Genomic DNA, 25,169 nt, shown 5'->3' with positions numbered 1-25,169 from the left:
TGCAGGGCTTCTAGATTCTCTTCATGATCCTCTTGTAGGTGAGGTCACCCATGGTGGCTACCTGAAAAGCAAATGGAGGGGTTTAGCTTTCCATGCTGCTTGGCTCCAGACTCTGCCTGTACAGCGTCTGACATGCAAATCAAAGCAGCACTGCCCTGCAGTCTATCTCCTGTGAACTCAATTAGTAACGCTTTGGATTTCTTCAAGAGTACCTCAAAGCAAGCAGGGATAATCTGGCATCCCTCAGGTGGGAGCAGTCTGCTGATGTCTTCCTTAGAAGTGCCAGGCCCTGGCACACAGGTACAGTTCTGTTTGGCTGAGAATGTGCCCTCCTTACCTGAGGATCTGATCAGAAATGTCTGCTGGGCTTTGGAAGAGCATTCTGGCAACCAGACTATAATGAAAAACTGCTTTCAGTGCCTGCTTGACTGACCAGATTTGGCTGACAGCCTGTCTGCAGGCATGGCCTCATCTCTCCACCACCTCCCAAAGATCTCCAGCACCTCTCAATGATCCCCAGCATCTCTGCAGGCTTTCTAGGGCCAGCCCCCTGAAGGCAGCTGCCTGCACCACTCCCCCATGCTCTTCTCTTCTCCACTTACACTGGTCATGACATCTCCATTGAGTTCGTTGATGTACTTCATCCCTTTCATGGTTCCCACCAGTTTGTTGTTCCCTTCCATCTGAAAAAGAGCCTGATGGGAGAGGACAGAGGCACTGCTGTTATTGCTGGAGAACATCTCAGCCCCTAGACTGTGTCCTTTCTCTTCCGTACTGAGTTGCTACCATTGCCCCTGGAAGCGCTCTGGAGCAAGCTGCTCCTCTGGTGACTCTGCCTTTGCTGGGAGGCTGAGGAGGGAAGGTTGTGCTGGTCCTGGCTACAGCACAGCAAGGGTGGGGATGCTTCCTTTGACTTCTGCAGGGCTGTGACTTTGCCACTGTACCTCCCTCTCTCCTTCCCATTCAGACTCACTCACTGCTCCCACACTGTTAGATGCCAGATCCTTGGCATCCCTGGGCATCACAGCCACACATGAATTTTGGGGGAGAAGAAGGAAGGCTCTTCCCCCTGCCACTGCTGGTCCCTCTGAACTGCCCTGATGCAGCAGCCAGACCAGGAGCAGCTGCATGCCTCCAAGGAGAGGACTGCAGGACCCCCAGCAAGGCCCCTGTCTGTTCCTCTGTCTGTCCATCTCTCAGACATGTTCCTCTGCCCTGCAGCTGCGGATTTACAGAGGGCAAAACTCCCCACAGCTTCTGCTTAGGGATTTCAGTGATGCTGGAAATGGTGACTGAGCTGCTGGGGCTCACTGGAGCATTTCTTTGATCATCCTTCCTGCTCACCAAGGTCCCTGCAGGGGCAACTTCTCCCAAGGCAGGCCTCTAGACAATGTTTGCTGCTGCTGGTGCTGTTGTCCTGGCATTTTCTGACCCATTGGAAGCTAATGTCCAGGAACAGGAGATGACCCAGTCTCAAGGGTGACAAATCCTCACCTCACCAGATCATCTCCCCCAGTGGAAACAGCAGCAGTGGAAAAGGCTGGCAGAGAGGCTGCCAGCTGCTGGGATTGAAGGAGAGATGTGTTGGTTTGTGACTGAGTGGCTACCTGTCCTGCACTGCCTCTGAGTTAGCAAAACTTGGGTGGGAGATGTTCAATACTGCAACAGGACAGAAAGTCAACCATTTCCCACCTCAAAGCTTTCAGACCTTTTGCTGTCACGAAAGTTTACCAAAGCATCTCCATCCCCCATCCCCACATGGGCTCTGAAGACTTTGGCCTCTGGCCTTGTGCTACCTGGCTATGTAGCTGTAGAAATGCCAAGCTGCAGAAGTGCTGATTGGGGAACTTCAGAGCCCCGGGCTCCTGGGAAGGTGACTCCAGAATGGACTCTCCTTTCCAGGAAGTGTTCCTGAGAGGACTGAGGGCCTGCAGGGAGCAGGGCAGTGGCTGCCACGCCTGCAGACTTGGTCTCAGCAGTTTGCCCCTTCCCATCACATCAAGTCCTGCGTGCAAACTGTGAGAGACTGCCCAGGGCTCTTCCCTCTGTCAGCTTTAATACCTCTGCTCTGGTCCCTCCCTGTGCTCAAGTGCAGAGGCAGTGGCTGGAAAGGAAACTTAATATCCTTGAGCCTCCCCAGCCCTGGCAGAGGAGGAGCTGGGGACTCACCTTGATTTTCTGTCCCGTCATCAGCTCATAGTCAAACTCCTCCCCAATGGTGAACTCGTTTCTCATCACCTTGGAGCCAATGGTCGCAGTGACCTTGAACTTTTTCCCATCCTGCACAATCTCTGCAGTGTACTTATTGTCCTTGATCTTTCGGATCATTTCATCAGGAATTCCTGTCCAGGAACAAGAGTTGTTAGGTGGAGCCACTGGTGATGCAGAGTAGCCACCCCCTGGCTAAGCACCAGACAGAAACTAAACCCCCAATTTTCTTTCCCTCTCTGGGAGGCCAGCAGAGAAAATGCAATAACCCAAGGCAGAAGGAGGGAACCAGGTGGTGTTTTATGAGATTTGGGGTCCCTCAGAACCAGCTCACCAAAATCTTCTCCAAAGATTGAAGCTGCTCCTTACAGGTGGATCCCCTCTGGCAGACAGCTGTGCAGAGGCAGGACAAAATCCCCGGAGGAGCAGGTGCCTGACACGGACACTGCTGGGAATGCATTGGAGCAACCCTGACCACTTAGCTGCTGGCTGGTGGAATTCAGGGCCTTGCAGCATCACTGAACAGCACCGTGATGATCTGAGAGAGTTCCTGCTCGCCCTCAAAACTCACAGCTTGGTAGAGCAGATCCACAGCTGCACCAGGCCACCAAGGTGCTGCTAGCTTGTCACTCCTGCCATTGCTGTCACTCCTTGTCACTGCTGTCACTACTGCCAGTGCTGTCACAGATTGTCTCTGCTATCGCTGCTGTTGCTGCTGTCACTGCTTTCTCTGCTGTCACTGCTGTCTCTGCTGTCGCTGCTGTCAATGCTGTCGCTGCTGTCGCTGCTATAACTGCTGCCACTGCTGTCACTGCTGTCACTACTGTCACTGCTGTCTCTGCTGTCGCTGCTGTCGCTGCTATAACTGCTGTCACTGCTGTCACTGCTATAACTGCTGTCACTGCTGTCACTGCTGTCACTGCTGTCACTGCTATAACTGCTGTAACTGCTGTCGCTGCTGTCACTGCTGTCACTGCTGTCACTGCTGTCACTGCTGTCTCTGCTGTCGCTGCTGTCCTTGCTGTCACTGCTGTCGCTGCTATAACTACTGTCGCTGCTGTCACTGCAGTCACTGCTGTCACTTCTGTCTCTGCTGTCACTGCTGTCTCTGCTGTGGCTGCTGTCACTGCTGTCGCTGCTATAACTGCTGTCACTGCTGTCACTGCTATAACTGCTGTCACTGCTGTCACTGCTGTCCCTGCTGTCGCTGCTGTCGCTGCTGTCGCTGCTATAACTGCTGTCACTGCTATAACTGCTGTCACTGCTATAACTGCTGTCACTGCTGTCGCTGCTGTCACTGCTCTCGCTGCTGTCACTGCTGTCACTGCTGTCGCTGCTGTCTCTGCTGTCGCTGCTGTCACTGCTGTCACTGCTGTCTCTGCTGTCTCTGCTGTCGCTGCTGTCACTGCTGTCACTGCTGTCACTGCTGTCTCTGCTGTCACTGCTGTCTCTGCTGTCGCTGCTGTTGATGCTGTTGCTGCTGTCACTGCTGTCGCTGCTGTCACTGCTGTCACTGCTGTCACTGCTGTCGCTGCTATAACTGCTGTCACTGCTGTCACTGCTGTCACTGGTGTCACTGCTGTCACTGCTGTCGCTGCTATAACTGCTTGTCACTGCTGTCACTGCTGTCCTTGGTGTCACTGCTGTCACTGCTGTCACTGCCATCGCTGCCGTCGCTGCTGTCACTGCTGTCACTGCTGTCACTGCTGTGTCTGCTGTCACTGCTGTCACTACTGTCACTGCTATCACTACTATCACTGCTGTCACTGCTGTCACTGCTGTCTGTGCTGTCACTGCTGTCACTGCTGTCACTACTGTCACTGCTATCAGTACTATCACTGCTGTCACTGCTGTCTCTGGTATCAATGCTGTCACTGCTGTCACTGCTGTCACTGCTGTCGCTGCTGTCACTGCTGTCGCTGCTATAACTGCTGTCACTGCTGTCACTGCTGTCACTGCTATAACTGCTGTCACTGCTGTCACTGCTGTCGCTGCTGTCACTGCTGTCAGTGCTGTCACTGCTATAACTGCTGTCACTGCTGTCACTGCTGTCACTGCTGTCGCTGCTGTCACTGCTGTCACTGCTATAACTGCTGTCACTGCTGTCACTGCTGTCACTGCTGTCGCTGCTGTCACTGCTATAACTGCTGTCACTGCTGTCACTGCTGTCACTGCTGTCACTGCTATAACTGCTGTCACTGCTGTCACTGCTGTCACTGCTGTCACTGCTGTCACTGCTGTCGCTGCTGTCACTGCTGTCATGCTGTCGCTGCTATAACTGCTGTCACTGCTGTCACTGCTGTCACTGTGTCTGGCTCACAGCTGTCACTGCTGTCACTGCTGTCACTGCTGTCACTGCTATAACTGCTGTCACTGCTATAACTGCTGTCACTGCTGTCACTGCTGTCACTGCTGTCACTGCTGTCACTGCTGTCACTGCTGTCGCTGCTGTCACTGCTATAACTGCTGTCACTGCTGTCACTGCTGTCACTGCTATAACTGCTGTCACTGCTGTCCCCACTCTCACTGCTGTCGCTGCTGTCACTGCTATAACTGCTGTCACTGTTGTCACTGCTGTCACTGCTATAACTGCTGTCAGTGCTGTCACTGCTCTCACTGTTGTCACTGCTGTCAATGCTATAACTGCTGTAACTGCTGTCACTGCTATAACTGCTGTCACTGCTATAACTGCTGTCACTGCTGTCGCTGCTGTCACTGCTGTCACTGCTGTCACTGCTGTCGCTGCTGTCGCTGCTGTCACTGCTGTCGCTGCTGTCGCTACTATAGATGCTGTCATAGCTGTCACTGCTATAACTGCTGACACTGCTGTCACTGCTGTCACTGCTGTCTCTGCTCTCACTGCTGTCTCTGCTGTGGCTGCTGTCACTGCTGTCGCTGCTATAACTGCTGTCACTGCTGTCACTGCTGTCGCTGCTGTCGCTGCTGTCGCTGCTGTCGCTGCTATAACTGCTGTCACTGCTGTCACTGCTATAACTGCTGTCACTGCTGTCACTGCTGTCACTGCTATAACTGCTGTCACTGCTGTCGCTGCTGTCACTGCTGTCACTGCTATAACTGCTGTCACTGCTGTCGCTGCTGTCACTGCTGTCACTGCTGTCACTGCTGTGGCTGCTGTCACTGCTGTCACTGCTATAACTGCTGTCACTGCTGTCACTGCTGTCCCTGGTGTCACTGCTGTCATTGCTGTCAATGCCGTCGCTGCCGTCGCTGCGGTCACTGCTGTCACTGCTGTCACTGCTGTGTCTGCTGTCACTGCTATCACTACTGTCACTGCTATGACTACTGTCACTGCTACCACTGCTATCACTGCTGTCACTCCTGTCACTGATGTCTCTGCTGTCACTGCTGTCACTGCTGTCACTGCTGTCACTACTGTCACTGCTATCGCTACTGTCACTGCTGTCACTGCTGTCACTGCTGTCACTGCTGTCACTGCTGTCACTGCTATAACTGCTGTCGCTGCTATAACTGCTGTCACTGCTGTCACGGCTGTCACTGCTGTCACTGCTATAACTGGTGTCACTGCTGTCGCTGCTGTCGCTGCTGTCACTGCTGTCGCTGCTATAACTGCTGTCACTGCTGTCACTGCTGTCACTGCTGTCGCTGCTGTCGCTGCTGTCGCTGCTATAACTGCTGTCACTGCTGTCACTGCTATAACTGCTGTCACTGCTGTCACTGCTGTCACTGCTATAACTGCTGTCACTGCTATAACTGCTGTCACTGCTGTCACTGCTGTCGCTGCTGTCGCTGCTGTCGCTGCTGTCACTGCTGTCACTGCTGTCACTGCTATAACTGCTGTCACTGCTGTCACTGCTGTCGCTGCTGTCACTGCTGTCACTGCTGTCACTGCTGTCACTGCTATAACTGCTGTCACTGCTATCACTGCTGTCGCTGCTATAACTGCTTGTCACTGCTGTCACTGCTGTTCCTGGTGTCACTGCTGTCACTGCTGTCACTGCCGTCGCTGCCGTCGCTGCTGTCACTGCTGTCACTGCTGTCACTACTGTGTCTGCTGTCACTGCTATCACTACTGTCACTGCTGTCACTACTGTCACTGCTATCACTACTATCACTGCTGTCACTGCTGTCACTGCTGTCTGTGCTGTCACTGCTGTCACTACTGTCACTGCTATCACTACTATCACTGCTGTCACTGCTGTCTCTGGTATCATTGCGGTCACTGCTGTCACTGCTGTCACTGCTATAACTGCTGTCACTGCTGTCACTGCTGTCACTGCTGTCACTGCTGTCGCTGCTCTCACAGCTGTCGCTGCTATAACTGCTGTCACTGCTGTCACTGCTGTCACTGCTGTCACTGCTATAACTGCTGTCACTGCTGTCATTGCTGTCGCTGCTGTCACTGCTGTCACTGCTGTCACTGCTATAACTGCTGTCACTGCTGTCACTGCTGTGGCTGCTGTCACTGGTGTCACTGCTGTCACTGCTATAACTGCTGTCACTGCCGTCACTGCTGTCACTGCTGTCGCTGCTGTCACTGCTATAACTGCTGTCACTGCTATAAGTGCTGTCACTGCTCTCACTGCTCTCACTGCTATCGCTACTGTCACTGCTATAACTGCTGTCACTGCTGTCACTGCTGTCACTGCTGTCACTGCTATAACTGGTGTCACTGCTGTCGCTGCTGTCACTGCTGTCACTGCTGTCACTGCTGTCGCTGCTGTCGCTGCTGTCATAGCTGTCGCTGCTATAACTGCTGACACTGCTGTCACTGCTCTCACTGCTGTCTCTGGTCTCACAGCTGTCTCTGCTGTCACTGCTGTCACTGCTGCCACTGCTATAACTGCTGTCACTGCTGTAACTGCTGTCACTGCTGTCACTGCTGTCACTGCTGTCACTGCTGTCACTGCTGTCGCTGCTGTCACTGCTATAACTGCTGTCACTGTTTTCACTGCTGTCACTGCTATAACTGCTGTCACTGCTGTCCCTGCTCTCACTGCTGTCGCTGCTGTCACTGCTATAACTGCTGTCACTGTTGTCACTGCTGTCACTGTTCTCACTGCTGTCACTGCTATAACTGCTGTCAGTGCTGTCACTGCTCTCACTGTTGTCACTGCTGTCACTGCTATAACTGCTGTCACTGCTGTCACTGCTATAACTGCTGTCACTGCTATAACTGCTGTCACTGCTGTCGCTGCTGTCACTGCTGTCACTGCTGTCACTGCTGTCGCTGCTGTCGCTGCTGTCACTGCTGTCGCTGCTGTCGCTACTATAGATGCTGTCATAGCTGTCACTGCTATAACTGCTGACACTGCTGTCACTGCTGTCACTGCTGTCTCTGTTCTCACTGCTGTCTCTGCTGTGGCTGCTGTCACTGCTGTCGCTGCTATAACTGCTGTCACTGCTGTCACTGCTGTCACTGCTGTCGCTGCTGTCGCTGCTGTCGCTGCTGTCGCTGCTATAACTGCTGTCACTGCTGTCACTGCTATAACTGCTGTCACTGCTGTCACTGCTGTCTCTGCTATAACTGCTGTCACTGCTGTCGCTGCTGTCACTGCTGTCACTGCTATAACTGCTGTCACTGCTGTCGCTGCTGTCACTGCTGTCACTGCTGTCACTGCTCTCACTGCTGTCACTGCTGTCACTGCTATAACTGCTTGTCACTGCTGTCACTGCTGTCCCTGGTGTCACTGCTGTCACTGCTGTCACTGCCGTCGCTGCCGTCGCTACTGTCACTGCTGTCACTGCTGTCACTGCTGTGTCTGCTGTCACTGCTATCACTACTGTCACTGCTATGACTACTCTCACTGCTACCACTGCTATCACTGCTGTCACTCCTGTCACTGATGTCTCTGCTGTCACTGCTGTCACTGCTGTCACTGCTGTCACTGCTGTCACTGCTGTCACTGCTGTCACTGCTGTCACTACTGTCACTGCTATCGCTACTATCACTGCTGTCACTGCTGTCTCTGGTATCAATGCTGTCACTGCTGTCACTGCTGTCACTGCTGTCACTGCTATAACTGCTGTCACTGCTGTAACGGCTGTCACTGCTGTCACTGCTATTGCTGCTGTCACTGCTGTCGCTGCTATAACTGCTGTCAATGCTGTCACTGCTGTCACTGCTGTCACTGCTGTCGCTGCTGTCGCTGCTGTCACTGCTGTCACTCCTATAACTGCTGTCACTGCTGTCACTGCTGTCGCTGCTGTCACTGCTGTCACTGCTGTCTCTGCTATGGCTGCTGTCACTGCTGTCACTGCTGTCACTGCTACAACTGCTGTCACTGCTGTCACTGCTGTCAATGCTGTCACTGCTGTCGCTGCTGTCACTGCTCTCACTGCTGTCACTGCTGTCACTTCTCTCTCTGCTGTCACTGCTGTCTCTGCTGTGGCTGCTGTCACTGCTGTCGCTGCTATAACTGCTGTCACTTCTGTCACTGCTGTCACTGGTGTCACTGCTGTCGCTGCTGTCGCTGCTGTCGCTGCTGTCACTGCTGTCACTGCTGTCGCTGCTATAACTCCTGTCACTGCTGTCACTGCTGTCACTGCTGTCGCTGCTGTCAATGCTGTCACTGCTGTCGCTGCTATAACTGCTGTCACTGCTGTCACTGCTGTCGCTGCTGTCGCTGCTGTCACTGCTGTCACTGCTGTCGCTGCTATAACTGCTGTCACTGCTGTCACTGCTGTCACTGCTGTCTCTGCTGTCACTGCTGTCTCTGCTGTGGCTGCTGTCACTTGTCTCGCTGCTATAACTGCTGTCACTGCTGTCACTGCTGTCACTGCTGTCACTGCTGTCACTGCTATAACTACTGTCACTGCTGTCACTGCTGTCTCTGGTATCAATGCTGTCACTGCTGTCACTGCTGTCACTGCTGTCACTGCTGTCGCTGCTGTCACTGCTGTCACTGCTATAACTGCTGTCACTGCTGTCACTGCTGTCACTGCTGTCGCTGCTGTCACTGCTGTCGCTGCTGTCACTGGTATAACTGCTGTCACTGCTGTCACTGCTGTCGCTGCTGTCGCTGCTGTCACTGCTGTCACTGCTGTCACTGCTATAACGCTGTCACTGCTATAATGCTGTCACTGCTGTCACTGCTGTCACTGCTGTCACTGCTCTAACTGCTGTCACTGCTGTCACTGCTGTCACTGCTGTCGCTGCTGTCACTGCTGTCACTGCTGTCGCTGCTATAACTGCTCTCACTGCTGTCACTGCTGTCGCTGCTGTCACTGCTGTCACTGCTGTCACTGCTGTCACTGCTATAACTGCTGTCACTGCTGTCACTGCTGTCACTGCTGTCGCTACTGTCACTGCTGTCTCTGCTGTCTCTGCTGTCACTGCTGTCACTGCTGTCACTGCTGTCGCTGCTGTCGCTGCTATAACTGCTGTCACTGCTGTCACTGATATAACTGCTGTCACTGCTGTCTCTGCTGTCACTACTGTCACTGCTATCACGACTATCACTGCTGTCACTGCTGTCACTGCTGTCTGCGTCACTGCTGTCACTGCTATCACTGCTGTCACTGCTGTCTCTGGTATCAATGCTGTCACTGCTGTCACTGCTGTCACTGCTGTCACTGCTGTCACTGCTATAACTGCTGTCACTGCTGTCACTGCTGTCACTGCTGTCGCTGCTGTCACTGCTGTCACTGCTGTCACTGCTGGCACTGCTGTCACTGCTGTCACTGCTGTAACTGCTGTCACTGCTGTCGCTGCTGTCACTGCTGTCACTGCTGTCACTGCTATATCTGCTGTCACTGCTGTCACTGCTGTCACTGCTGTCACTGCTGTCGCTGCTGTCGCTGCTGTCACTGCTGTCACTGCTGTCACTGCTATAACTGCTCTCACTGCTGTCACTGCTATAACTGCTGTCACTGCTGTCACTGCTGTCACTGCTATAACTGCTGTCACTGTTGTCACTGCTTCACTGCTGTCGCTGCTATAACTGCTGTCACTGCTGTCACTGCTGTCACTGCTGTCGCTGCTGTCGCTGCTGTCACTGCTGTCACTGCTGTAGCTGCTGTCACTGCTGTCACTGCTGTCACTACTGTCGCTGCTATAACTGCTGTCACTGCTGTCACTGCTGTCGCTGCTGTCACTGCTGTCACTGCTGTCACTGCTGTCACTGCTGTCACTGCTGTCACTGCTGTCACTGCTATAACTGCTGTCACTGCTGTCACTGCTGTCACTGCTGTCACTGCTATAACTGCTGTCACTGCTGTCACTGCTGTCACTGCTATACTGCTGTCACTGCTGTCACTGCTGTCACTGCTGTCGCTGCTGTCACTGCTGTCACTGCTGTCACTGCTGTCACTGCTGTCACTACTGTCACTGCTATCACTACTATCACTGCTGTCACTGCTGTCTCTGTTATCACTGCTGTCACTGCTGTCACTGCTGTCACTGCTGTCACTGCTATAACTGCTGTCACTGTTGTCACTGCTGTCACTGCTGTCACTGCTGTCACTGCTGTCACTGCTGTCACTGCTGTCACTGCTATAACTGCTGTCACTGCTGTCACTGCTCTCACTGCTGTCACTGCTGTCACTGCTGTCACTGCTATAACTGCTGTCACTGCTGTCACTGCTGTCACTGCTGTCGCTGCTGTCACTGCTGTCACTGCTGTCACTGCTGTCACTGCTGTCACTGCTATAACTGCTGTCGCTGCTATAACTGCTGTCACTGCTGTCACGGCTGTCACTGCTATACTGCTGTCACTGCTGTCACTGCTGTCACTGCTGTCACTGCTGTCACTGCTATCACTGCTGTCACTGCTGTCACTGCTATCACTGCTGTCACTGCTATACTGCTGTCACTGCTGTCACTGCTGTCACTGCTGTCACTGCTGTCACTGCTGTCACTGCTGTCACTGCTGTCACTGCTGTCACTGCTGTCGCTGCTATAACTGCCGTCACTGCTGTCACTGCTATAACTGCTGTCACTGCTGCAACTGCTCTCCCTGCTATAACTGCTGTCACTGCTGTCACTGCTGTCACTGCTGTCACTGCTGTCGCTGCTATAACTGCTGTCACTGCTGTCACTGCTGTCACTGCTGTCATTGCTGTCTCTGCTGTCACTGCTATAACTGCTGTCACTGCTGTCACTGCTGTCACTGCTGTCACTGCTGTCACTGCTGTCACTGCTATAACTGCTGTCACTGCTGTCGCTGCTGTCACTGCTGTCACTGCTATAACTGCTGTCACTGCTGTCGCTGCTGTCACTGCTGTCACTGCTGTCACTGCTGTCACTGCTGTCACTGCTGTCACTGCTATAACTGCTTGTCACTGCTGTCACTGCTGTCCCTGCTGTCACTGCTGTCACTGCTGTCGCTGCCGTCGCTGCTGTCACTGCTGTCACTGCTGTCACTGCTGTGCTGCTGTCACTGCTGTCACTACTGTCACTGCTATCACTGACTGTCACTGCTGTCACTGCTGTCACTGCTGTCACTGCTGTCACTGCTGTCACTGCTGTCACTGCTGTCACTGCTGTCACTCCTGTCACTGCTATCGCTACTATCACTGCTGTCACTGCTGTCTCTGGTATCACTGCTGTCACTGCTGTCACTGCTGTCACTGCTATAACTGCTGTCACTGCTGTAACTGCTGTCACTGCTGTCACTGCTATTGCTGCTGTCACTGCTGTCGCTGCTATAACTGCTGTCAATGCTGTCACTGCTGTCACTGCTGTCACTGCTGTCACTGCTGTCACTGCTATAACTGCTGTCACTGCTGTCGCTGCTGTCGCTGCTGTCACTGCTGTCACTGCTGTCACTGCTATAACTGCTGTCACTGCTGTCACTGCTGTCAATGCTGTCACTGCTGTCACTGCTGTCACTGCTGTCACTGCTGTCGCTGCTGTCGCTGCTGTCACTGCTGCCACTGCTGTCACTGCTGTCACTGCTGTCACTGCTGTCACTGCTGTCACTGCTGTCACTGCTGTCACTGCTGTCACTGCTGTCACTGCTGTCTCTGCTGTCACTGCTGTCTCTGCTGTGGCTGCTGTCACTGCTGTCGCTGCTATAACTGCTGTCACTGCTGTCACTGCTGTCACTGCTGTCGCTGCTGTCGCTGCTGTCGCTGCTATAACTGCTGTCACTGCTGTCACTGCTGTCGCTGCTGTCGCTGCTGTCACTGCTGTCACTGCTGTCGCTGCTATAACTGCTGTCACTGCTGTCACTGCTGTCACTGCTGTCTCTGCTTTCACTGCTGTCTCTGCTGTGGCTGCTGTCACTGCTGTCGCTGCTATAACTGCTGTCACTGCTGTCACTGCTGTCACTGCCTTCACTACTGTCACTGCTATCACTACTATCACTGCTGTCACTGCTGTCTCTGGTATCAATGCTGTCACTGCTGTCACTACTGTCACAGCTGTCACTGCTGTCGCTGCTGTCACTGCTGTCACTGCTGTCTCTGCTGTCACTGCTGTCACTGCTATAACTGCTGTCACTGCTGTCACTGCTGTCACTGCTGTCGCTACTGTCACTGCTGTATCTCCTGTCACTGCTATAACTGCTGTCACTGCTGTCACTGCTGTCACTGCTGTCGCTGCTGTCACTGCTATAACTGCTGTCACTGCTGTCACTGCTATAACAGCTGTCCCTGCTATAAGTGCTGTCACTGCTGTCACTGCTGTCACTGCTGTCACTGCTATACCTGCTGTCACTGCTGTCTCTGCTGTTACTGCTGTCGCTGCTGTCGCTGCTGTCACTGCTGTCGCTGCTATAACTGCTCTCACTGCTGTCACTGCTGTCGCTGCTGTCACTGCTGTCACTGCTGTCACTGCTGTCACTGCTATAACTGCTGTCACTGCTGTCACTGCTGTCACTGCTGTCGCTACTGTCACTGCTGTCTCTGCTGTCACTGCTGTCACTGATGTCACTGCTGTCGCTGCTGTCGCTGCTATAACTGCTGTCACTGCTGTCACTGATATAACTGCTGTCACTGCTGTCTCTGCTGTCACTACTGTCACTGCTATCACTACTATCACTGCTGTCACTGCTGTCACTGCTCTGTGTGCCGTCACTGCTGTCACTGCTGTCACTGCTATCACTACTGTCACTGCTATCACTACTATCACTGCTGTCACTGCTGTCACTGCTGTCACTGCTGTCACTGCTATAACTGCTGTCACTGCTGTCACTGCTGTCACTGCTGGCACTGCTGTCACTGCTGTCACTGCTGTAACTGCTGTCACTGCTGTCGCTGCTGTCACTGCTGTCACTGCTGTCACTGCTATAACTGCTGTCACTGCTGTCACTGCTGTCACTGCTGTCACTGCTGTCGCTGCTGTCACTGCTGTCACTACTGTTACTGCTATAACTGCTGTCACTGTTGTCACTGCTCTCACTGCTGTCACTGCTGTCACTGCTATAACTGCTGTCACTGCTGTGGCTGCTCTCACTGCTGTCGCTGCTATAACTGCTGTCACTGCTGTCACTGCTGTCACTGCTGTCGCTGCTGTCGCTGCTATAACTGCTGTCACTGCTGTCGCTGCTCTCACTGCTGTCACTGCTGTCACTGCTGTCACTGCTATAACTGCTGTCACTTCTGTCACTGCTGTCGCTGCTGTCGCTGCTGTCACTGCTGTCACTGCTATAACTGCTTTCACTGTTGTCACTGCTGTCACTGCTATAACTGCTGTCACTGCTGTCACTGCTGTCACTGCTGTCGCTGCTGTCGCTGCTATAACTGCTGTCACTGCTGTCACTGCCATAACTGCTGTCACTGCTGTCACTGCTGTCACTGCTGTCGCTGATGTCGCTGCTGTCGCTGCTATAACTGCTGTCACTGCTTTCAGTGCTGTCGCTGCTGTCGCTGCTGTCACTGCTGTCGCTGCTATAACTGCTGTCACTGCTGTCACTGCTGTCACTGCTATCACTGCTGTCTCTGGTGTCTCTGCTGTCACTGCTGTGGCTGCTGTCACTGCTGTAACTGCTGTCACTGCTGTCACTGCTATAACTGCTGTCACTGCTGTCGCTGCTGTCGCTGCTGTCGCTGCTGTCGCTGCTGTCGCTGCTGTCGCTGCTGTCACTGCTGTCACTGCTGTCGCTGCTGTCACTGCTGTCGCTGCTGTCACTGCTGTCTCTGCTGTCTCTGCTCTCACTGCTGTCACTGCTGTCACTGCTATAACTGCTGTCACTGCTATAACTGCTGTCACTGCTGTCACTGCTGTCACTGCTGTCGCTGCTGTCGCTGCTATAACTGCTGTCACTGCTGTCACTGCTATAACTGCTGTCACTGCTATAACTGCTCTCACTGCTTTCGCTGCTGTCACTGCTGTCACTGCTGTCGCTGCTGTCGCTGCTGTCGCTGCTGTCACTGCTGTCACTGCTGTCACTGCTGTCACTGCTATCGCTGCTATAACTGCTGTCACTGCTGTCATTGCTGTCACTGCTGTCGCTGCTATAACTGCTTGTCACTGCTGTCACTGCTGTCCCTGGTGTCACTGCTGTCACTGCCGTCGCTACCGTCGCTGCTGTCACTGCTGTCACTGCTGTGTCTGCTGTCACTGCTGTCACTACTGTCACTGCTATCACTGCTATCACTGCTGTCACTGCTATCACTACTATCACTGCTGTCACTGCGGTCACTGCTGTCTGTGCTGTCACTGCTGTCACTGCTGTCACTGCTATCACTACTGTCACTGCAATCACTACTATCACTGCTGTCACTGCTGTCTCTGGTATCAATGCTGTCACTGCTGGCAATGCTGTCACTGCTGTCACTTCTGTCACTGCTGTCACTGCTGTCGCTGCTGTTACTGCTGTCACTGCTATAACTGCTGTCACTGCTGTCACTGCTGTCACTGCTGTCACTGCTATAACTGCTGTCACTGCTCTCACTGCTATAACTGCTGTCACTGCTGTCACTGCTGTCGCTGCTGTCACTGCTGTCACTGCTGTCACTGCTGTCACTGCTGTCGCTGCTGTCACTGCTGTCGCTGCTGTCACTGCTATAACTGCTGTCACTGCTGTCACTGCTATAACTGCTGTCACTGCTGTCACTGCTGTCACTGCTGTCACTGCTGTCGCTGCTGTCACTGCTGTCGCTGCTGTCGCTGCTATAACTGCTGTCACTGCTGCAACTGCTGTCCCTGCTATAAGTGCTGTCACTGCTGTCACTGCTGTCACTGCTGTCTCTGCTGTCGCTGCTGTCGCTGCTATAACTGCTGTCACTGCTGTCACTGCTGTCACTGCTATAACTGCTGTCACTGCTGTCACTGCTGTCGCTGCTGTCACTGCTGTCACTGCTGTCACTGCTGTCACTGCTATAACTGCTGTCACTGCTGTCACTGCTGTCACTGCTGTCGCTGCTGTCACTACTGTCACTGCTATAACTGCTGTCACTGTTGTCACTGCTGTCACTGCTATAACTGCTGACACTGCTGTCACTGCTGTCGCTGCTGTCGCTGCTATAACTGCTGTCACTGCTATAACTGCTGTCACTGCTGTAACTGCTGTCACTGCTGTCACTGCTGTCACTGCTGTCGCTGCTATAACTGCTGTCACTCCTGTCACTGATATAACTGCTGTCACTGCTGTCACTGCTATAACTGCTGTCACTGCTGTCTCTGCTATCGCTGCTGTCGCTGCTGTCACTGCTGTCACTGCTGTCGCTGCTATAACTGCTGTCACTGCTGTCACTGCTGTCACTGCTGTCACTGCTCTCTCTGCTGTCACTGCTGTCTCTGCTGTGGCTGCTGTCACTGCTGTCGCTGCTATAACTGCTGTCACTGCTGTCACTGCTATAACTGCTGTCACTGCTGTCACTGCTGTCACTGCTGTCACTGCTGTCGCTGCTGTCGCTGCTGTCGCTGCTATAACTGCTGTCACTGCTCTCACTGCTATAACTGCTGTCACTGCTGTCACTGCTGTCACTGCTGTCACTGCTATAACTGCTATAACTGCTGTCGCTGCTGTCGCTGCTGTCACTGCTGTCGCTGCTGTCGCTGCTGTCGCTGCTGTCACTGCTGTCACTGCTGTCACTGCTGTCTCTGCTGTCGCTGCTGTCACTGCTGTCACTGCTGTCACTGCTATAACTGCTGTCACTGCTGTCGCTGCTGTCACTGCTGTCACTGCTGTCGCTGCTGTCGCTGCTGTCGCTGCGGTCACTGCTGTCGCTGCGGTCACTGCTGTCGCTGCGGTCACTGCTGTCAGTGCTGTCACTGCCGTCGCTTCTGTCATTGCTGTCACTGCTGTCACTGCTGTGTCTGCTGTCACTGCAGTCACTACTGTCACTGCTATCACTACTATCACTGCTGTCACTGCTGTCACTGCTCTCTGTGCCGTCACTGCTGTCATTGCTGTCAGTGCTGTCACTACTGTCACTGCTATCACTACTATCACTGCTGTCACTGCTGGCACTGCTGTCACTGCTGTCACTGCTGTCACTGCTATAACTGCTGTCACTGCTGTCACTGCCATAACTGCTGTCACTGCTGTCACTGCTGGCACTGCTGTCTCTGCTGTCACTGCTGTCACTGCTATAACTGCTGTCACTGCTGTCACAGCTGTCACTGCTGTCGCTGCTGTCACTGCTGTCACTGCTATAACTGCTGTCACTGTTGTCATTGCTCTCACTTCTGTCACTGCTGTCACTGCTGTCACTGCTATAACTGCTGTCACTGCTGTCTCTGCTGTGGCTGCTGTCACTGCTGTCGCTGCTATAACTGCTGTCACTGCTGTCACTGCTGTCACTGCTGTCACTGCTGTCGCTGCTGTCGCTGCTATAACTGCTGTCACTACTGTCGCTGCTATAACTGCTGTCACTACTGTCGCTGCTCTCACTGCTCTCACTGCTATCACTGCTGTCACTGCTATAACTGCTGTCACTGCTGTCTCTGCTGTGGCTGCTGTCACTGCTGTCGCTGCTATAACTGCTGTCACTGCTGTCACTGCTGTCACTGCTGTCGCTGCTGTCGCTGCTATAACTGCTGTCACTACTGTCGCTGCTCTCACTGCTGTCACTGCTGTCACTGCTATAACTGCTTTTCACTGCTGTCTCTGCTGTCCCTGGTGTCACTGCTGTCACTGCTGTCACTGCCGTCGCTACCGTCGCTGCTGTCACTGCTGTCACTGCTGTCACTGCTGTGTCTGCTGTCACTGCTGTCACTACTGTCACTGCTATCACTGCTATCACTGCTGTCACTGCTATCACTGCTATAACTGCTGTCACTGCTGTCACTGCTGTCACTGCTGTCACTGCTATAACTGCTATAACTGCTGTCGCTGCTGTCGCTGCTGTCACTGCTGTCGCTGCTGTCGCTGCTGTCGCTGCTGTCACTGCTGTCACTGCTGTCACTGCTGTCTCTGCTGTCGCTGCTGTCACTGCTGTCACTGCTGTCACTGCTGTCTCTGCTGTCGCTGCTGTCACTGCTGTCACTGCTGTCACTGCTATAACTGCTGTCACTGCTGTCGCTGCTGTCGCTGCTGTCACTGCTGTCACTGCTGTCACTGCTGTCTCTGCTGTCGCTGCTGTCACTGCTGTCACTGCTGTCACTGCTATAACTGCTGTCACTGCTGTCACTGCTGTCGCTGCTGTCACTGCTGTCACTGCTGTCACTGCTGTCGCTGCTGTCACTGCTGTCACTGCTGTCACTGCTGTCACTGCTGTCGCTGCTGTCACTGCTGTCACTGCTGTCACTGCTATAACTGCTGTCACTGCTGTCGCTGCTGTCGCTGCTGTCACTGCTGTCACTGCTGTCACTGCTGTCTCTGCTGTCGCTGCTGTCACTGCTGTCACTGCTGTCACTGCTATAACTGCTGTCACTGCTGTCTCTGCTGTCGCTGCTGTCACTGCTGTCACTGCTGTCACTGCTGTCTCTGCTGTCGCTGCTGTCACTGCTGTCACTGCTGTCACTGCTATAACTGCTGTCGCTGCTGTCGCTGCTGTCGCTGCGGTCACTGCTGTCGCTGCGGTCACTGCTGTCGCTGCGGTCACTGCTGTCAGTGCTGTCACTGCCGTCGCTTCTGTCATTGCTGTCACTGCTGTCACTGCTGTGTCTGCTGTCACTGCTGTCACTACTGTCACTGCTATCACTACTATCACTGCTGTCACTGCTGTCACTGCTCTCTGTGCCGTCACTGCTGTCACTGCTGTCAGTGCTGTCACTACTGTCACTGCTATCACTACTATCACTGCTGTCACTGCTGGCACTGCTGTCACTGCTGTCACTGCTGTCACTGCTATAACTGCTGTCACTGCTGTCACTGCTGGCACTGCTGTCACTGCTGGCACTGCTGGCACTGCTGTCTCTGCTGTCACTGCTGTCACTGCTATAACTGCTGTCACTGCTGTCACAGCTGTCACTGCTGTCGCTGCTGTCACTGCTGTCACTGCTATAACTGCTGTCACTGTTGTCATTGCTCTCACTGCTGTCACTGCTGTCACTGCTGTCACTGCTATAACTGCTGTCACTGCTGTCTCTGCTGTGGCTGCTGTCACTGCTGTCGCTGCTATAACTGCTGTCACTGCTGTCACTGCTGTCACTGCTGTCACTGCTGTCGCTGCTGTCGCTGCTATAACTGCTGTCACTACTGTCGCTGCTATAACTGCTGTCACTACTGTCGCTGCTCTCACTGCTCTCACTGCTATCACTGCTGTCACTGCTATAACTGCTGTCACTGCTGTCTCTGCTGTGGCTGCTGTCACTGCTGTCGCTGCTATAACTGCTGTCACTGCTGTCACTGCTGTCACTGCTGTCACTGCTGTCGCTGCTGTCGCTGCTATAACTGCTGTCACTACTGTCGCTGCTCTCACTGCTGTCACTGCTGTCACTGCTATAACTGCTTTTCACTGCTGTCTCTGCTGTCCCTGGTGTCACTGCTGTCACTGCTGTCACTGCCGTCGCTACCGTCGCTGCTGTCACTGCTGTCACTGCTGTCACTGCTGTCACTGCTGTCACTACTGTCACTGCTATCACTGCTATCACTGCTGTCACTGCTATCACTACTATCACTGCTGTCACTGCGGTCACTGCTGTCTGTGCTGTCACTGCTGTCACTGCTGTCACTGCTGTCACTACTGTCACTGCTATCACTACTGTCACTGCTATCACTACTATCACTGCTGTCTCTGCTGTCTCTGGTATCAATGCTGTCACTGCTGGCACTGCTGTCACTGCTGTCACTGCTGTCACTGCTGTCGCTGCTGTCACTGCTGTCACTGCTGTCGCTGCTGTAACTGCTGTCACTGCTGTCACTGCTGTCGCTCCTGTCACTGCTATAACTGCTGTCACTGCTTTCGCTGCTCTCGCTGCTGTCGCTGCTGTCGCTGCTGTCACTGCCGTCGCTGCCGTCGCTGCTGTCGCTGCTGTCACTGCTGTCACTGCTGTCACTGCTGTCGCTGCTGTCACTGCTGTCACTGCTGTCACTGCTATAACTGCTGTCACTGCTATAACTGCTGTCACTGCTGTCGCTGCTGTCGCTGCTGTCGCTGCAATAACTGCTGTCACTGCTGTCACTGCTATAACTTCTGTCACTGCTGTCACTGCTGTCACTGCTGTGTCTGCTGTCACTGCTGTCACTACTGTCACTGCTATCACTGCTATCACTGCTGTCACTGCTATCACTACTATCACTGCTGTCACTGCGGTCACTGCTGTCTGTGCTGTCACTGCTGTCACTGCTGTCACTGCTGTCACTACTGTCACTGCTATCACTACTATCACTGCTGTCACTGCTGTCTCTGGTATCAATGCTGTCACTGCTGGCACTGCTGTCACTGCTGTCACTGCTGTCACTGCTGTCGCTGCTGTCACTGCTGTCACTGCTATAACTGCTGTCACTGCTGTCACTGCTGTCGCTGCTGTCGCTGCTGTCACTGCTGTCACTGCTATAACTGCTGTCACTGCTGTCACTGCTGTCACTGCTGTCACTGCTGTCACTGCTGTCTCTGCTGTCACTGCTATAACTGCTGTCACTGTTGTCACTGCTGTCACTGCTATAATTGATGTCACTGCTGTCACTGCTGTCGCTGCTGTCGCTGCTATAACTGCTGTCACTGCTGCAACTGCTGTCCCTGCTATAAGTGCTGTCACTGCTGTCACTGCTGTCACTGCTGTCTCTGCTGTCGCTGCTATAACTGCTGTCACTGCTGTCACTGCTATAACTGCTGTCACTGCTGTCACTGCTGTCGCTGCTGTCACTGCTGTCGCTGCTGTTACTGCTGTCACTGCTATAACTGCTGTCACTGCTGTCACTGCTGTCACTGCTGTCGCTGCTGTCACTACTGTCACTGCTATAACTGCTGTCACTGTTGTCACTGCTGTCACTGCTATAACTGCTGTCACTGCTGTCACTGCTGTCGCTGCTGTCGCTGCTATAACTGCTGTCACTGCTATCACTGCTATAACTGCTGCCAGTGCTGTCACTGCTGTCACTGCTTTCTCTGCTGTCACTGCTGTCGCTGCTGTCGCTACTGTCGCTGCTATAACTGCTCTCACTGCTGTCACTGCTATAACTGCTGTCACTGCTGTCACTGCTGTCACTGCTGTCACTGCTGTCGCTGCTGTCGCTGCTGTCGCTGCTATAACTGCTGTCACTGCTGTCACTGCTATATCTGCTGTCACTGCTGCAACTGCTGTCCCTGCTATAACTGCTGTCACTGCTGTCACTGCTATAACTGCTGTCACTACTGTCTCTGCTGTCGCTGCTGTCGCTGCTGTCACTGCTGTCGCTGCTATAACTGCTGTCACTGCTGTCACTGCTGTCACTGCTCTCTCTGCTGTCACTGCTGTCTCTGCTGTGGCTGCTGTCACTGCTGTCGCTGCTATAACTGCTGTCACTGCTGTCACTGCTATAACTGCTGTCACTGCTGTCACTGCTGTCACTGCTTTCACTGCTGTCGCTGCTGTCGCTGCTATAACTGCTGTCACTGCTGTCACTGCTATAACTGCTGTCACTGCTGTCACTGCTGTCACTGCTGTCACTGCTATAACTGCTATAACTGCTGTCACTGCTGTCGCTGCTGTCGCTGCTGTCGCTGCTGTCACTGCTGTCTCTGCTGTCTCTGCTGTCGCTGCTGTCACTGCTGTCACTGCTGTCACTGCTGTCTCTGCTGTCACTGCTGTCTCTGCTGTCGCTGCTGTCACTGCTATAACTGCTGTCACTGCTGTCACTGCTGTCACTGCTGTCACTGCTATAACTGCTGTAACTGCTGTCACTGCTGTCACTGCTGTCGCTGCTGTCACTGCTGTCGCTGCTATAACTGCTGTCACTGCTGTCACTGCTATAACTGCTGTCACTGCTGTCACTGCTGTCACTGCTGTCACTGCTATAACTGCTGTCACTGCTGTCGCTGCTGTCGCTGCGGTCACTGCTGTCACTGCTTGTCGCTGCTATAACAGCTGTCACTGCTGTCACTGCTGTCACTGCTGTCACTGCTGTCACTGCTGTCACTGCTGTCGCTGCTATAACTGCTTGTCACTGCTGTCACTGCTGTCCCTGGTGTCATTGCTGTCACTGCTGTCACTGCCATCGCTGCTGTCATTGCTGTCACTGCTGTCACTGCTGTGTCTGCTGTCACTGCTGTCACTACTGTCACTGCTATCACTACTATCACTGCTGTCACTGCTGTAACTGCTCTCTGTGCCGTCATCTCTGTCACTGCTGTCACTGCTGTCACTACTGTCACTGCTATCACTACTATCAATGCTGTCACTGCTATAACTGCTGTCACTGCTGTCACTGCTGTCACTGCTATAACTGCTGTCACTGCTGTCACTGCTGTCACTGCTGTCGCTGCTGTCACTGCTGTCACTGCTGTCACTGCTGTCACTTTTGTCACTGCTCTCACTGCTGTCACTGCTGTCACTGCTATAACTGCTGTCACTGCTGTCTCTGCTGTGGCTGCTGTCACTGCTGTCGCTGCTATAACTGCTGTCACTGCTGTCACTGCTGTCACTGCTGTCGCTGGTGTCGCTGCTATAACTGCTGTCACTGCTGTCGCTGCTCTCACTACTGTCACTGCTGTCACTGCTGTCACTGCTATAACTGCTGTCACTCCTGTCACTGCGGTCGCTGCTGTCGCTGCTGTTGCTGCTGTCACTGCTATAACTGCTTTCACTGTTGTCACTGCTGTCACTGCTATAACTGCTGTCACTGCTGTCACTGCTGTCACTGCTGTCGCTGCTGTCGCTGCTATAACTGCTGTCACTGCTGTCACTGCTATAACTGCTGTCACTGCTGTCACTGCTGTCACTGCTATAACTGCTGTCGCTGCTGTCAGTGCTGTCGCTGCTGTCCCTGCTGTCGCTGCTGTCGCTGCTGTCACTGCTGTCGCTGCTGTCACTGCTGTCGCTGCTGTCACTGCTGTCACTGCTGTCACTGCTGTCTCTGCTGTCACTGCTGTCACTGCTGTCACTGCTGTGGCTGCTGTCACTGCTATAACTGCTGTGGCTGCTGTCACTGCTATAACTGCTGTCACTGCTGTCGCTGCTGTCGCTGCTGTCACTGCTGTCACTGCTGTCGCTGCTGTCACTGCTGTCTCTGCTGTCACTGCTGTCTCTGCTGTCGCTGCTGTCACTGCTGTCACTGCTGTCACTGCTGTCTCTGCTGTCACTGCTGTCACTGCTGCACTGCTGTCACTGCTGTCACTGCTGTCACTGCTGTCACTGCTGTCACTGCTATCACTGCTGTCACTGCTGTCACTGCTGTCGCTGCTGTCACTGCTGTCACTGCTGTCACTGCTGTCACTGCTGTCATTGCTGTCACTGCTGTCACTGCTGTCACTGCTGTGGCTGCTGTCACTGTTGTCACTGCTGTCACTGCTGTCAGTGCTGTCGCTGCTATAACTGCTGTCACTGCTGTCACTGCTGTCACTGCTGCTGTCACTGCTGTCACTGCTGTCACTGCTGTCACTGCTGTCACTGCTGTCGCTGCTGTCGCTGCTGTCGCTGCTGTCACTGCTGTCACTGCTGTCACTGCTGTCGCTGCTATAACTGCTGTCACTGCTGTCACTGCTGTCACTGCTGTCACTGCTGTCGCTGCTGTCGCTGCTATAACTGCTTGTCACTGCTGTCACTGCTGTCCCTGGTGTCACTGCTGTCACTGCTGTCACTGCCGTCGCTACCGTCGCTGCTGTCACTGCTGTCACTGCTGTCACTGCTGTGTCTGCTGTCACTGCTGTCACTACTGTCACTGCTATCACTGCTGTCACTGCTATCACTACTATCACTGCTGTCACTGCTGTCACTGCTGTCTGTGCTGTCCCTGCTGTCACTGCTATCACTGCTTTAACTGCTGTCACTGCTGTCACTGCTGTCACTGCTGTCACTGCTGTCGCTGCTGTCACTGCTGTCGCTGCTATAACTGCTTGTCACTGCTGTCACTGCTGTCACGGGTGTCAGTGCTGTCACTGCTGTCACTGCTGTCACTGCTGTCACTGCTATAACTGCTTGTCACTGCTGTCACTGCTATCCCTGGTGTCACTGCTGTCACTGCTGTCACTGCTGTCGCTCCCGTCGCTGCTGTCGCTGCTGTCACTGCTGTCACTGCTGTCACTACTGTCACTGCTATCACTACTATCACTGCTGTCACTGCTGTCTCTGGTATCAATGCTGTCACTGCTGTCACTGCTGTCACTGCTGTCGCTGCTGTCGCTGCTGTCGCTGCTGTCGCTGCTATAACTGCTCTCACTGCTCTCACTGCTCTCGCTGCTGTCGCTGCTATAACTGCTTATCACTACTGTCACTGCTGTCACTGCTGTCACTGCTGTCGCTGCTATAACTGCTTGTCACTGCTGTCACTGCTGTCACTGCTGTCACTGCTGTCACTGCTTTCGCTGCTATAACTGCTTCTCACTGCTGTCACTGCTGTCACTGCTTGTCACTGCTGTCACTGCTGTCACTGCCGTCGCTGCTGTCGCTGCTGTCACTGCTGTCACTGCTGACACTGCTGTCTCTGCTATCACTGCTGTCACTACTGTCACTGCTATCACTACTACAACTGCTGTCACTGCTGTCTCTGGTATCAATGCTGTCACTGCTGTCACTGCTGTCACTGCTGTCTCTGCTGTCACTGCTGTCTGCTGTCACTGCTTGTCACTGCTGTCGCTGCTGTCACTGCTGTCACTGCTGTCACTGTTATCACTGCTGTCACTGGTGTCAGTGCTTGTCACTGCTGTCGCTGCTGTCACTTCTTGTCACTGCTGTCAGTGCTTGTTACTGCTGTCACTACTGTCACTGCTCTCCCTGCTGTCACTGTTTATCATTGCTGTCACTGCTGTCACTGCTGTCTCTGCTGTCACTGTCACTGCTCTCCCTGATGTCACTGATGTCACTGCTTGTCAGTGCTTGTCACTGCTGTCACTGCTTCTCACTGCTTGTCACTGCTGTCACTACTGTCACTGCTCTCCCTGCTGTCGCTGTTTATCACTGCTGTTACTTGCTGTCGTTGCTGTCACTGCAGTCACTGCTTTCACTGTTTGTCACTGCTGTCACTACTGTGTCTGCTGTCACTGCTGTAGCTGCTGTCACTGCAGTCACTGCTTGTCACTTCTGTCACTGCTGTCACTGTTTGTCACTGGTGTCACTGTTTGTTACTGCTTGTCAGCTGCACAGCCTGCTGGGACCAGTTCCCTGCAGGCCACAAAATCTCACCCAGGGTCTCCTGAACCCCAGCCACCAGGCAGAGATGCTCTCTCCTCTGTTTTGAGATCATATCTCCATGCACATGCATTTAAAAAGCCCCAAGGACTGCAATAGCATGGAGGCAGGGAAACTGGGAGAGCTTTTCAGTCTAGAGCAGCAGCAGAGCTGGGCTGCCAGGGAGCACTGGGAGCTCAGGAGGCAAAGCAGCACATGGCAGATGCAGGCAGATGCAGGCAGATGTCAGATGTAGGCAGATGTAGGCAGATGGGAGATGCAGGCTCAGGGCACATGCAGGCACTTACCAAGGGCTTTCATGAAAGGCTCAAAATTCTCCTGGGACTGGAGCTCGTACTTCCCAGTGAAGCTCATGGTGGCAGGGCTCCCTGTGTCCCCTGTG

General features: G+C 53.7%; 1 protein-coding gene across 1 annotated transcript; it reads right to left on the bottom strand.

Annotated features, from left to right (window-relative positions):
• On the bottom strand, window positions 1–25,158 carry LOC128974829 (fatty acid-binding protein, liver-like). The gene is made up of 4 exons (XM_054391564.1): window positions 25,075–25,158; window positions 2,170–2,342; window positions 603–695; window positions 1–61 (listed from the first exon to the last, which is right to left on the bottom strand). Exons 1-4 carry the CDS (start codon window positions 25,139–25,141, stop codon window positions 11–13), a joined length of 384 nt encoding a protein of 127 aa, XP_054247539.1. The 5' UTR covers window positions 25,142–25,158; the 3' UTR covers window positions 1–10.
• Between the last annotated feature and the right edge of the window lie 11 nt (window positions 25,159–25,169).

The sequence above is a fragment of the Indicator indicator genome, chromosome 23 (assembly GCF_027791375.1).
Source record: "Indicator indicator isolate 239-I01 chromosome 23, UM_Iind_1.1, whole genome shotgun sequence".
In the NCBI taxonomy this organism is placed as follows: domain Eukaryota; kingdom Metazoa; phylum Chordata; class Aves; order Piciformes; family Indicatoridae; genus Indicator; species Indicator indicator.
The sequence above is the reverse complement of the archived record's forward strand: the minus strand, read 5'-3'. Positions and strand labels throughout refer to the sequence as shown.